At 35.2% G+C, this 12,832-nt stretch overlaps 2 protein-coding genes across 2 annotated transcripts; one reads left to right on the top strand and one right to left on the bottom strand.

Moving 5' to 3' along the window:
- Positions 1-1,453: 1,453 nt before the first annotated feature.
- On the top strand, positions 1,454-9,766 carry LOC116137003 (zinc finger protein BRUTUS). The gene is made up of 14 exons (XM_031422716.1): positions 1,454-1,841; positions 3,324-3,533; positions 3,907-4,101; positions 4,192-4,574; positions 4,752-4,980; positions 5,288-5,456; positions 5,556-6,794; positions 6,985-7,156; positions 7,633-7,854; positions 7,928-8,065; positions 8,283-8,517; positions 8,637-8,696; positions 8,826-8,897; positions 9,300-9,766. The coding sequence occupies exons 1-14, from the start codon at positions 1,560-1,562 to the stop codon at positions 9,432-9,434; spliced, it is 3,741 nt and encodes a 1,246-aa protein (XP_031278576.1). The 5' UTR covers positions 1,454-1,559; the 3' UTR covers positions 9,435-9,766.
- A 1,923-nt stretch (positions 9,767-11,689) lies between these two features.
- LOC116135506 lies at positions 11,690-12,430 on the bottom strand. Its single transcript, XM_031421238.1, has one exon. It carries the CDS (start codon positions 12,428-12,430, stop codon positions 11,690-11,692), a length of 741 nt encoding a protein of 246 aa, XP_031277098.1.
- Between the last annotated feature and the right edge of the window lie 402 nt (positions 12,431-12,832).

Here is a 12,832-nt window from a genome sequence, read left to right on the forward strand (position 1 = left end):
TATTACTAAGTTAAATCCCTCATTTATTTCAAGAAAATATGAATATTGCAGTTTACATCAAACACGTGTTAAATAGTAGTTTTGAGACCTAATTCCTATCGGCACCCACCTGTTAAATTGTTAATTTCAAGGGCGAAATAGTTTGTTTAAAGATACATAGATTACTTGAAGGACAATTAAGAAGGAATGTGTTATCCAAACGACGACGTGAGCTAAGGCTTCAGAGGGCGTGAGTAAATCTAGTGCTAGCTAATTCGTGACACGCTCCACGCACACAAACCTTTAGCCATTCACGTTACAACAACCTTTCTTTTTTCTTGTCAATTCTTAAATTGACTTTATTTGATTATGACTTTAACTTAATTAAATCATATTTATTCCTTGTTCCAAACATTTACTTATGTTCATAAAAATTATTCCACCTTTAATTTTCAGAAAATAACTCACAATTTAAAAAAAAAATAAAAAAAAAAAAATATTACACATTTACGATTAGATTAATAATATCAATTATTGATTCAAAATTTATGAAATTAAAACAAATCTATAGTATATTTCATGTTAATTACTTTTAAAAGTAGGAGTATATATATATTATCATAAATCATTTAAGTGACTTTTAATAAGGCAGCCAGTTGGGCAATCAAATCCCTAACATTATTCTTAGTGATTATTTTTGTTTTTGTTTTTGTTTTTTTTGTTTTTTTGTTTTTTTTTTTTTTTTGTGATAAGGGTGTATATGCCAACTTGTACACACCTCGATCAATTTCTCAAAACCCTAAAGTTATTTGGTAACTTGCACACACTTCGATTAATATTCTTGAGACCCTAAAGATACTAGATAACTTTCACACATGTCGACTATTCTTCAAAGCCTTGAAGTTAACGATCGAGTAAACCCTCTATTAACTATTCTTATTAACAATCAAGGGAAATAGACTAAAGACCTTTTGAATAATAAAATCAATAGTCTCTATCGCTCTAAGCAGCCACCGAAATGTGAGTTCTTAGTGATTAGTTATAAATGTGATGTGTGTGGAATTCAATCCTGTAGCTCTGCTAAGGTAAAATATGTACTTATTATAAAGTTATTTATTTACTCATATGATTTATATTTACTTTTATGTAATTATAAGTTGGATACCATTTCTTTCCCCATCTTATAATTTTTGCAAAACATTTCCCATTTCTTTTTTCATAATTACGCTTTTCAGTTTTCACCGGGCTTTCACTCACTTTTTCTTCCTCTTATCCAGTCTCATGATACCGGGACAAGGCAGGCAAACCGACAAAACCCGAACTTTTTCAGTAATTCCCTCACGTGCCATCCTATTTCCTCGCGTGACCACCTCTTCTACCACGTCATCATCCTCCGTGGCTAATCCACTCCATCTGGCACCAAGTCAACTATTTAAACAACAAACAAAACAAATCCCTCCCCCCTTCTCTTCAGTCTTCTGACTCTTCTCTGCCATTCTCCGTTTCAAGTTTCAACGTTGAACAAAAACCATAAATACAAAAACGATAAAAGAAAACAAAAAGATTTACACAGAGACGAGATGGCGACGTTGTTACCGGAATTGAAGCCGCGAGAGGCCGTACATCCGTCGGATTCAGCTGACACGACGTCGCTCACATGTTGCTTAAAGATGAGCTTAGAGCGTGACTCACCGATTTTGATCTTTTGCTTCTTTCACAAAGCGGTCCGCAATGAGCTCGACGCGCTTCACCGCTTGGCCATGAAGTTCGCCACTGGACACCCTGTCGATATTTGCACCTTGTTTGAACGGTACCGTTTCTTGCGCTCCGTTTATCAGCACCACTCCAATGCTGAGGATGAGGTACAAGCTCTAATCATTATCAAAGGATAAATATGCATAATGTGTTTTATGAATGTTGTTATATTATAATTTTCGGATTTTGAATTATGTTTGTTTGTTGTCATGATCACAAGTTTGGAGCTGTTCATTCCAGTTGTGTGCGATTTTTTTTTTTTTTTGGAATTTATTTTGATCAGCTATTGAATATGTAATGAGTGTGATAGTCGTTGTGCTAGCGACTGATTCTGGCTTAGTTCTATCAATTATATTTTGTTGTTGCTTTACTTTAGTTCTTGTTGAAACATGTTGTGTGAAGGGGATTTCTGATTTTTTGAGTTGGTTATTGTGTTTGTTTCAATTTTGAGCTTGTTGAGAATGGAAGAATGAACTACTTTTGTTTTTTTTTTTTTTTTTTTTTTTTTTCCTTTCTGAAATGGAATTTATGGAAAGAAAAATGAAAGAGGAAGTACAATTCCGTTGCTTCATTTTCTTTACAAATATCTTACTTTTGTTTGTTGTTATTATTATTATAATTAGTATTTATATTTATATGTGTTATCAGTCTTTAGTTATAATTTCTTTTATTGTGGCTACTCTGTTTTCTTCCATTGTAAGTCTTCTGTTCTTTTATTTCATACTATTTATGTAATTTCCATGATGAGAACTGGAAAACCAGAAACAAAAATTTAATGTAGGTATTTGAAATAAATGTGACTAGTAGATAGCTCTATGTTTCACATATTTATTTATTTGTTTTGAAAAATTGCCTACTATGTTTTCTTGTAACGGTAGTAATTTGTTAAGGAAATAGCTACAAGATTTTCAAATTTAGGATCATTTGAGACACATAGGAGGGCATCCTTGTAATTTCTAGTCAAACAAGGAACAAATTTCCTTTTGATTGATTGGGCCATAACCAATTCAAAATGGTAATCTTTCCTATAGGTGTTCATTTTTGGACGTCAGCGGTGCTAAATTATTCTTCCTGCATGATGTTATGGTTCTTGACAATACATATACGTGCTATTGTGTAGCATAATCCTAGTTGTTCATTTCATTTGCCACCACTTTTCACTTTGGTACATCCTACTGGTTAACGAAATTATTTCTGCTTGTTAATAGCTACTTAACCATCACAGGAATTCGAATAACAAAATTATGATTATTTCTGCTTGTTAATAGCTACTTAACTATCACAGGAATTCGAATAACAAAATTATGATACATAATGCAAGGCTTGCAACAAGCTGTCAACATTTAAATTCATGTTGTATAGTATTCTGTAATTGAAATATACGAAATCAAAGTTTTCAGCAACTGCTGCTTCCTTGTACATTTAAAAGATTGAACTAAGTAAAGGTCCCTGTGGTTCACGGTAACACCAAGCATATTGTGTGTCTATTGGTTTTATCTTGGTTTCTAGAAGGGATCTTTTAGCATGACTTATTTACGTTTTCTGCTCTAATATATCCAAGTTTATTCAGCTATTTTGTAAAACTGCAGGTTATCTTTCCAGCTCTTGATATACGTGTAAAAAACGTAGCAAAAACATATTCTCTTGAACACGAGAATGAAAGCAATCTATTTGACCATCTTTTCGAGCTGCTAAGCTCTTATAGGAAAAATGATGAAAGGTTCCCCAAGGAGTTAGCATCTTGTACAAGAGCCCTTCTTACATCAATCAGCCAGCACTTGGCAAAGGAAGAAGAGCAGGTAATGTTTCAGTTGGTGCTATTTGCATCTGTACCTAGGTATTAAGGCAATTCATTGACTGAACTTTAACCATAATGAGGATGTGCTGCAAAGAACAGAAAGGAAAAGAGATTTAAATATAGCAACGCAAGATAAAATGGTCTCCAACATCTGGTACTAGGGTTAATTTTGAACCAATTGGTATTTGCATTTCTATTGCTCATCCTTGGGTTGTTACGCACAAAATAAAAAGTTAAATGAATGAACAAATAATTCAAATAATTTACTTGTTCTTTTTTTGTGTTGCTGCTATATTCAAATCCTGATTGCTATTTAATCAGATTCTCTGCATTAAAGCAGATATTTTTTATTGAGTTCTCTTTGGTTATTTCAGGTCTTTCCCTTGCTCATTGGGAAGTTCTCACCTGAAGAACAGGCATCTCTTCTCTGGCAGTTTTTGTGCAGCATTCCCGTGAATATGATGGCAAAGTTCCTTCCATGGCTCTCATCTTCTATTTCACTAGATGAATATCAGGATATGCAAAAGTGCTTAAGCAAGATAGTCCCAGAAGAAAAGCTTCTTCAGCAGGCAGGTTTCAGTTTCTGTCAGATTGTTAAACTATTTTTGGATATCTTTTGTTGAGTGCATATAGCTGATTATAGCTCTCATTTATTGAAGGTTATTTTCACGTGGATGGAAGGAAGAAATGATATTGACACTGTTGAAAATTGCATAGATGGTTCTGAGGTCGGAGGTCTTCTAGATTCTATCAGTAATGGATGGACTCAACAAATGGAAGGAGGAAAGTGTGCATGTGAGTCATCCAAGACTGAAAAAAGGAAATATTTAGAGCCAACTAATGATGAGCCAAGTAATGATGTCCCTTCTACCACTGGGATATGTCCAATTAATGAAATACTACTTTGGCACAATGCTATAAGAAGGGAGCTGAATGAGATAGCTAAGGAGGCCAAGAAGATACAACTTTCTGGTGATTTTAGTAATTTATCAGCCTTCGAGGGACGTTTGCAATTCATTGCAGAAGTTTGCATTTTTCATAGGTATTTCCTAAAATATTGTGCTATAAAGTTATGAGCATCGTCGTGTGATATTGAATGACCCCAATTATCTATATTCGATTGTGTTTTAATAGTTTTTGTTTAGGAAAGGTTAGTTAGCAACCTACTGTAGTTTACAAGTTCCTCTCTTCATCTGGAGCACTTTTTTCCTGGTTGCAGTATTGCTGAAGATAAGATCATATTCCCTGCAGTAGACGGAGAATTTTCTTTTTCACAGGAGCATGCTGAAGAAGAAAGCCAATTTAATGACTTTAGGCGTTTGATTGAAAGTATTCAAAGTGCAGGAGCAAATTCTACTTCTGCTGCTCAGTTTTATGAAAAGTTGTGCATCCATACTGATCAAATAGTGGAAGCTATACTAGGGCACTTCCACAATGAGGAAGTTCAGGTGAGCTTTCCTTGTTTGTGTAGGAATCTTTTTTAGGGATGTTTATCAGCTGTAATCAATTTGTGCTGCAAGTTTCCTTTAAATGCTGTTGTGAAACAGACTCTTTTTGGGGAAACAGCAGTGTGATAAGTAAAGAAAGAGCATTAGGATTTTAATAAATATCTCATATCTGGTTCTGTAATGATAGAAACTCTAACAAAATTTATGTGATTTTTCTTTTCACAACTCTATTAGTGTTGCTTGATAAGAATTCTATGAAAACGTCTTTGCTTCTTGAAAGATATGTATTAAATTCTTGCATGTGTAGGTTCTTCCGCTTGCTCGAAAGCACTTCAGCTTCAAAAGGCAGCAGGAAGTTTTGTACCAAAGTTTGTGCATTATGCCATTAAAATTGATTGAGCGTGTCCTGCCATGGCTGATGGGGTCATTCACTGACAAAGAAGCCAGAAATTTCCTTAAGAACATGCGATCTGCAGGTATTATAACCACTGCCATTCAGTAACATGCAACATAGTAGCATCCAGTAAATTTCTGTTATGTACATGAATTTGAAACTGTCTGTGTCTTTGATTCAGCTCCGGCAATGGATAAGGCTCTTGTCACTCTGTTTTCTGGATGGTCTTGCAAGGGTAGGAATCAGGGTGAATGCTTGTCTCCCAATGTAGTTGGTTGCTGTCCTGCTAAAAAGTTTGCTGATATTGAAGAAAATTTTTCTCAGTCATGTCATGCTTGCTCTTCGAAGTTTTGCACTAATGCCAGTCCATTGTCATCTCAAGATAAAGTGAAAAGGCGAGTCAAAAGAAATGTCCCGCTGTTGTGTAAAAGTAACAACAATCTGGACCCCTTGGAAACTGCAAATCCCCCCAAGCGGTCTTTGAGTGATTGGCCTTGTTGTGTCCCAGGTTTAGGAGTAGACGGAAACAATCTGGGATTGAGTTCTCACTCTGCAGCTAAGTCTTTGCGGTCCTTGTCTTTCAGCTCCTCTGCTCCATCTCTTAATTCTAGTCTGTTTATCTGGGAAACAAATAGTAGTAGCTCTTATGATGTTGGATGTGCAGAAAGACCAATTGATACCATATTCAAATTTCATAAAGCTATTAGCAAAGACTTGGAGTATCTGGATGTTGAATCTGGAAAGCTGATTGATTGTGATGAGACATTCCTTCGGCAGTTCATTGGAAGATTTCAACTCCTATGGGGCTTATACAGAGCTCACAGTAATGCTGAGGATGAAATTGTTTTTCCAGCACTGGAAGCAAAAGAAGCACTTCATAATGTGAGTCACTCATATACGTTGGACCATAAGCAGGAGGAAAAACTGTTTGAAGATATTTCATTTGTTCTTTCTGAGATTTCACAACTACATGAAAGCTTGCAAAAGGCCCATTTGGAAGAAAATTTAACTCAGAGTGACACTGAATTCTCTGCAGCCCATAGGGATGATTTAATGGCCAAGTATATTGAGCTAACTACTAAACTTCAAGGGATGTGTAAATCCATAAAAGTTACTCTGGATCATCATATTTTTAGAGAAGAACTAGAGCTGTGGCCATTGTTTGGTAGACATTTCTCTCTAGAGGAGCAAGACAAAATTGTTGGTCGCATAATTGGATCTACAGGTGCCGAAGTGCTCCAATCTATGCTACCATGGGTAACTTCTGCTCTTACTCAAGATGAGCAGAATAAATTGATGGACACGTGGAAGCAGGCAACCAAAAACACAATGTTCAATGAGTGGCTTAATGAATGCTGGAAAGGACCTCCAGAATCATCTTCTGACACTGAAACATCAAATGCAAAAATTTCTCAGACAGGTATTTGCTATGTTTTCAATGCTGTGTCCCATGAGTGACTGTTGTGGTTTTTATTCACTTCAATGATTGTTCTGTTTGAAAAGTTTGCAGACTCTATAAAACATCATTATACATCTGATAGTTCATTTTATTTTGAGTGCATAATTTTGGGTCAAAATATTTGAATCAATCTATACTCTATTCTTTCTAGATAATGATTTTCAAGAAAGCTTGGATCAAAGGGATTCAATGTTTAAGCCTGGATGGAAAGATATCTTTCGTATGAATCAAAATGAGCTTGAGGCTGAGATCAGGAAGGTTTATAAGGACTCAACTCTTGATCCCAGGAGACAAGCATATCTAGTTCAAAATCTGATGACAAGGTTTGTTTCAATGNTGTTGTGGTTTTTATTCACTTCAATGATTGTTCTGTTTGAAAAGTTTGCAGACTCTATAAAACGTCATCATACATCTGATAGTTCATTTTATTTTGAGTGCATAATTTTGGGTCAAAATATTTGAATCAATCTATACTTTATTCTTTCTAGATAATGATTTTCAAGAAAGCTTGGATCAAAGGGATTCAATGTTTAAGCCTGGATGGAAAGATATCTTTCGTATGAATCAAAATGAGCTTGAGGCTGAGATCAGGAAGGTTTATAAGGACTCAACTCTTGATCCCAGGAGACAAGCATATCTAGTTCAAAATCTGATGACAAGGTTTGTTTCAATGACTGTTATACGTTTTACTTTAAATATCGTACATCAGTACTTGTTCTGTATGCTGCAATCTTGTTTCTTGTTGAAACTTTGCTGATCATGAGTTCTATATATTTAATCTATATATGATTTCTTTTAGTCGCTGGATAGCTGCACAGCAGAAGTTGCCTCAAGCAACAGCTGGGGAAACTTCTGATGGTGAAGATGTAATGAGCTACACACCATCATTTCGAGATCCAGAGAAACTAGTATTTGGATGTGAGCACTACAAAAGAAACTGCAAAATTCGTGCAGCTTGCTGTGGCAAGTTATTTACCTGTAGATTTTGTCATGACAAAATGAGTGATCACTCAATGGATAGGTAATTTCTTATGTTCTTGCTGTAATTTAAAGCTAGGCTTCTGTAAATGTGATGTTTGGTTCATTTGTTGCAGAAAAGCAACATCAGAAATGATGTGTATGCGTTGCCTCAAAGTTCAGGCTGTTGGGCCAACCTGCACAACTCCTTCATGCAATGGGCTATCTATGGCAAAATACTACTGCAACATATGCAAACTTTTTGATGATGAAAGGTACATGATTTTAACAGAAAATTCAATCTCCAAATTCTGTATTTTTGGTTATGAATTTTCAAAATTTTGATAACCTCCATTGGTTTCATCAAGCCTTTTGATTTGAAGGAATAGACTTCTCTTTTAGCTATTCTTGCGACTTAAATTTCTTCATGCATGTATGCATTCTTTATGCCAAATATGCTAACTCATTTGCAAATTTTGTTTATCCTCTCAGGACTGTGTATCATTGTCCATTTTGCAATTTATGCCGTGTTGGGAGGGGTCTTGGCAAAGATTATTTTCATTGCATGACCTGCAATTGTTGCTTGCCGTTGAAGATAGTGAACCACAAGTGCATTGAGAAATGTCTAGAAACAAACTGCCCTATCTGCTGTGACTTTCTATTCACATCAAGTGACGTTGTCAGAGCTTTACCTTGTAGCCATCATATGCATGTGGCATGCTTTCAGGTTTCGAATTTAGTGATACTTACATTCTCAATCCATTCCTTTCACATAGTGTTGTTATGCTTATGAGCCATTTCAAAATTGTGGAGTAATTTGATTTACTATTCTTTGTCATTTGTTAGGCCTACACTTGCAGTCATTACACCTGCCCAATTTGCAGCAAATCCTTGGGAAATATGGCGGTAAGACAACTTTTTGTTATTTTTTAGCTCAGTTTGCTCATGGACAAATGGTATTACTTCCATACCCACATTTAAAGTATAGCTGAAGCCTGGTTGTCTGTATTTCTCTGTTATTGTTATCCTACGCAGATCTATTTTGGCATGCTTGATTCTCTTTTGGCTGCGGAGGAGCTTCCAGAGGAATATAAGAATCGTTTACAGGTGCATTTGCCTCTGCCTCTCATTCTGTCTCAGTCTTTTAAATACTCTTTAATTTGTTATTTTATTTACTTTGACAATGTTAAAATGCTGCTGCCGTATTTTTTTGGTAAGACAAAAAATTATAATGGAGCTCTGAGAAACTTTATATTCTTATGTTTAGCATGCAGAATAATCAATGATTGGATTAATCTCTATTGTTGTTAAACATGTTTGCTTAAAAGATTTCTTTCTTTGCTTAGACTGCTAAACCATTGTATCTTAAAATCTATTTGATCGGCATTACATACTTTCAATAAGTGGGTTTCTCCGTTGTATGCCATGTTTGCTATCATCCAGTAATACTAATATCTTGTCCTCGTGTTTCCGCTTTTAAATTATTCTAATTCATATATGGGAATCCAGGATATACTTTGCAATGATTGTGAGAAAAAGGGCACTGCACGCTTCCATTGGTTGTATCATAAATGTGGATCCTGTGGATCTTACAACACCCGGGTGATCAAGAGTGAGGCAACAGTTCCGGACTGCTCTACATAACACGAACCACAGGTTCTTTTATTCTGTAAATGTTCGCATCCTTTAGCTTGTAAATATTTGTATAGGCAACCCAAGTGTACCCCTACTTACTCCTACAGAAGCCTTTATATATAGGAGCCCTTATAGGTTGTTATATTTTTGTGGTTGAATTCACTATAGAGGATAGAGACAACAGTGGAAGCAGAGAGAAGAGTAGAAGCTTCAGAGGATTGAAATGTCGAAAAATATGAATTTTGCTATGTTATTAGGTCCGATAACTATATTGGTACAAGAGATTCGAAACACAAAAAGTAAGAATTACAATATAAAACTTATAGTTGTAAATTGTAATGTAAGAATTCACAGAGAAGATGTATGAAATTTTATGGTTACAAATTTTACACTTTATATAAAAGGTTCTCATTCACCAATAATGTTACTGAGAAACACTCATTCACCTTAGTAAATGTGATCAAATATCCTTGTGTATACATATATATATTGGAAACGACGTTGAGTTTCAGAAGTGGAACAATTTCCCCTTAAAGATAGTGAAATGAAATGGACCACTATCCCATGAGACAAATCAATAATGGAGATTGGAGCATGAACTATGGAGTTACTCATTTTTCCTAGTAGTGGGCTACAATTATTGCCAGTCCCCACGTCTGTATAGTTACAGTTGTAAAATTCATGTAATGGTTGGCATCTCTCCAACTCAAATAGGAGCCAGAGGATTTTCAGAGTTTGTAGGGATAAAAAATCTTAGATAGCATCCAATGTTCGTTGGCCCTTTGGTAGGGTAACACCAAAATTATTTGTAAGAGAAGTTGTATTGACCGCCGACCTGCACCAGAAACGAAGGGCAACATTGTTGTCACTAGCTCGTTTACATTATCGGGTAATTATGATTCATTGAATTTGTGCTATTTAATGGCCGGTAATGTTTGCTCATATGGTAGCAAGTCCCATAACAAAATTGTCAATTTTACTGTTTGAAAGTCTTTGGAAACAATTGTTAGGTTGACGCAAATTAAATTGTGTTACGTGGTTAGGTTATTGTTAATAATATATGTAAAAAAATGCATATTATTGAGTTTTAACTTAGTGATTCACAAGTTTTACGATAACAATAAAGATAAATTGACAAATATTTCTCATAAACTTCTTTCACTAACATTGATATGACAATTTGTAATTAGTTGATTCGCATTTGGTTAGATAGGACTCATTGCAAGTTAACTAATTACGAACTGATATATCGCGTTTGTGAGAAAAAATTAATAAAAAGGGTTTGTGAGTATAGTATTACTGCTCATGATAATGAATTATTATTGTAATAAAACTCGACAATTAATGTTACAAATGGAAGACATTATGTACCCGTGTTCATGTTGCTGATGTTGGTTATGGGATATTGTATGTGTCCTATGGTCATTACCAAATGATTTGCTTCTAAAATAATTATAACAATAATAATATGATGATTATCAAGATGATAATGACATAAGTGATAATAAGATCATTTCAACATATGTATACTCAAAGATAAAATAAAAACTTGTTTTTCTTTGTCGATAAGTCTTGCTAAGATGCCAAATTATTGGTCGACTGTGGGTGATGTTGAGATAGTGCCAGTAAAGTATGAGACATTTGTATTTATATTGACGGCGAGAGAAGGGAAGAGTGAGGGACCTATGCTATGCTTAGATTAGATAGGTGGCTATTGGCTAATGCAAACAAGAATCAACAAAGTAAAAGACATTTTTAGTGTAGATTTTTCAAATCCAAAATCCCTTAAAACAATTGCCTTTTATCTTGATCTTAAGGATATCAAACAAAAGCTAACCTCCAAATCAAAAGACAAATATCTTAAAAGATGAACGACCATTTCAAAAGATTATATACATATATATATTAATGAAACAAAGACCAAAAGTTGCTTTTCTATAAACGAGGGAGAAAATAAAAATAAAAATATTTGAGAGATGGAATAGGACAAACCATGAATGAAGGGTGCCTGTCCATGTGTCCCCTCAGGTTGCGACATTTTGATATGCATGAACCCTTCTTCCAAGTTCCATCCTCTTCTTGATTCACAACATTTTAGCTATAAAATTACCTTTCTTAGATCTTCTTCTCAATAATAATTCAACCTCGATTCGAGACTAATCTATTAGACTGAGTGAGACGAATTTATACTATGTGAAACTCTGGAGACTCACCAAGAACAAGAACATTGAAATTCAAATCAATTCAAAGCAAACAATTAAAGATCACTTCTTGTTATTCTTCTTGTCTTTTGATCCACTGCGTAAGAGAGACCCTAAACCAAAGAGATTTGCAGTCCCTTTAGAAATATAAGGAGGCGGCACATTCAACACAGGACTAATTTTCACACCATTTCCGTAAGAACCCACATAGTTTTTCTTCAATGGAGGCTTTTGATATGCAGTAGAAGTTGATGAAGACCTTGCCTTGTGATTGTGATTATCTTTTAACGATGATGATCGTTTATTGTTAGGCACTGAACCAGTTGAATTGCTTCGAGACAGAAGAGGTAAAGAACAAATCAAACTTTTCTTGGCTTCATGGTTGAGGCTGCAACTTCTCTTGAAACCCCAGAAAGATTTAGCCTGTTGAGGCTTTTGATCCTCGGAATCACATTTCACAACCAACATTTCCTTCACACTGATACCTTTCTTCACGGCGTCATTACTCGAAGGAGGACGATGAAGAGGAGGAAGAGAAACAGCAGGTGGAGCCGAACGTGTCAGGACTTTTTTCGAAGCACCGATGTTGTCTTGAACTTGTACCGGAAGAATCACACCGTTAGCGAAAAGCTCATCAGCTGAAGACGATTCTCGATCAAAACAACTTGAAATGCTAAATTCAAAATCGGGATTCGAGTCCAAAAGCATTGTGTCCCTTCGAGATTCCATTTCATTAATTTCTACAACTTCCGCCTGGCAAAGATCATGGGAAAATGATATCCTGGGACTCGTCTCCGAGCACATATTAACCAAAGCAATTAAAAGAAAGCTGAATATTCAAGAACTTGGAGAGAAAAGCAGAGGAAAAATATTCAAATTTGATGGGCAAAAGAAGAAGATTAAAGTGTTGAAGGGTTGAATATTGACAAGTTTCGTGGACAAGGGAGTCAAAAAAGAGAATGGATGAATTTCAAGGAAAAAGAGAGGACAAAAACAGTAAAGAGCAGCTTTTTTGAAGATTCATGGGCGAGTATTTTGGTGATCAGAGGAAAATTGTCGGTGTTGTTAAAGAAGAGACACAAACAAGTCTTCAAACAGAATTTGCAGAGAGAAAGAGAGATGAACTACAAGGCAAATTGTTCTGTGGGAATTTTTCAGGATTCATAGAAGATAATAAGAAAACATGAGACCCAAAAATAAAAAATA

The sequence above is a fragment of the Pistacia vera genome, unplaced genomic scaffold (assembly GCF_008641045.1).
Source record: "Pistacia vera cultivar Batoury unplaced genomic scaffold, PisVer_v2 Contig1002, whole genome shotgun sequence".
Taxonomy (NCBI): Eukaryota; Viridiplantae; Streptophyta; class Magnoliopsida; order Sapindales; family Anacardiaceae; genus Pistacia; species Pistacia vera.

What these genes read in the sequence shown, in the direction of transcription:
- LOC116137003 (XM_031422716.1), top strand. Translation starts at nt 1,560, where the DNA reads ATGGCGACGTTGTTACCGGAATTGAAGCCGCGAGAGGCCGTACATCCG. An exon ending in GAAGTTTGCATTTTTCATAG is followed by an intron (nt 4,575 to 4,751) that starts GTATTTCCTAAA and finishes TCCTGGTTGCAG; the next exon opens with TATTGCTGAAGATAAGATCA. An exon ending in GTTCAAAATCTGATGACAAG is followed by an intron (nt 7,157 to 7,632) that starts GTTTGTTTCAAT and finishes GATTTCTTTTAG; the next exon opens with TCGCTGGATAGCTGCACAGC.
- LOC116135506 (XM_031421238.1), bottom strand. Translation starts at nt 12,430, where the DNA reads ATGTGCTCGGAGACGAGTCCCAGGATATCATTTTCCCATGATCTTTGC.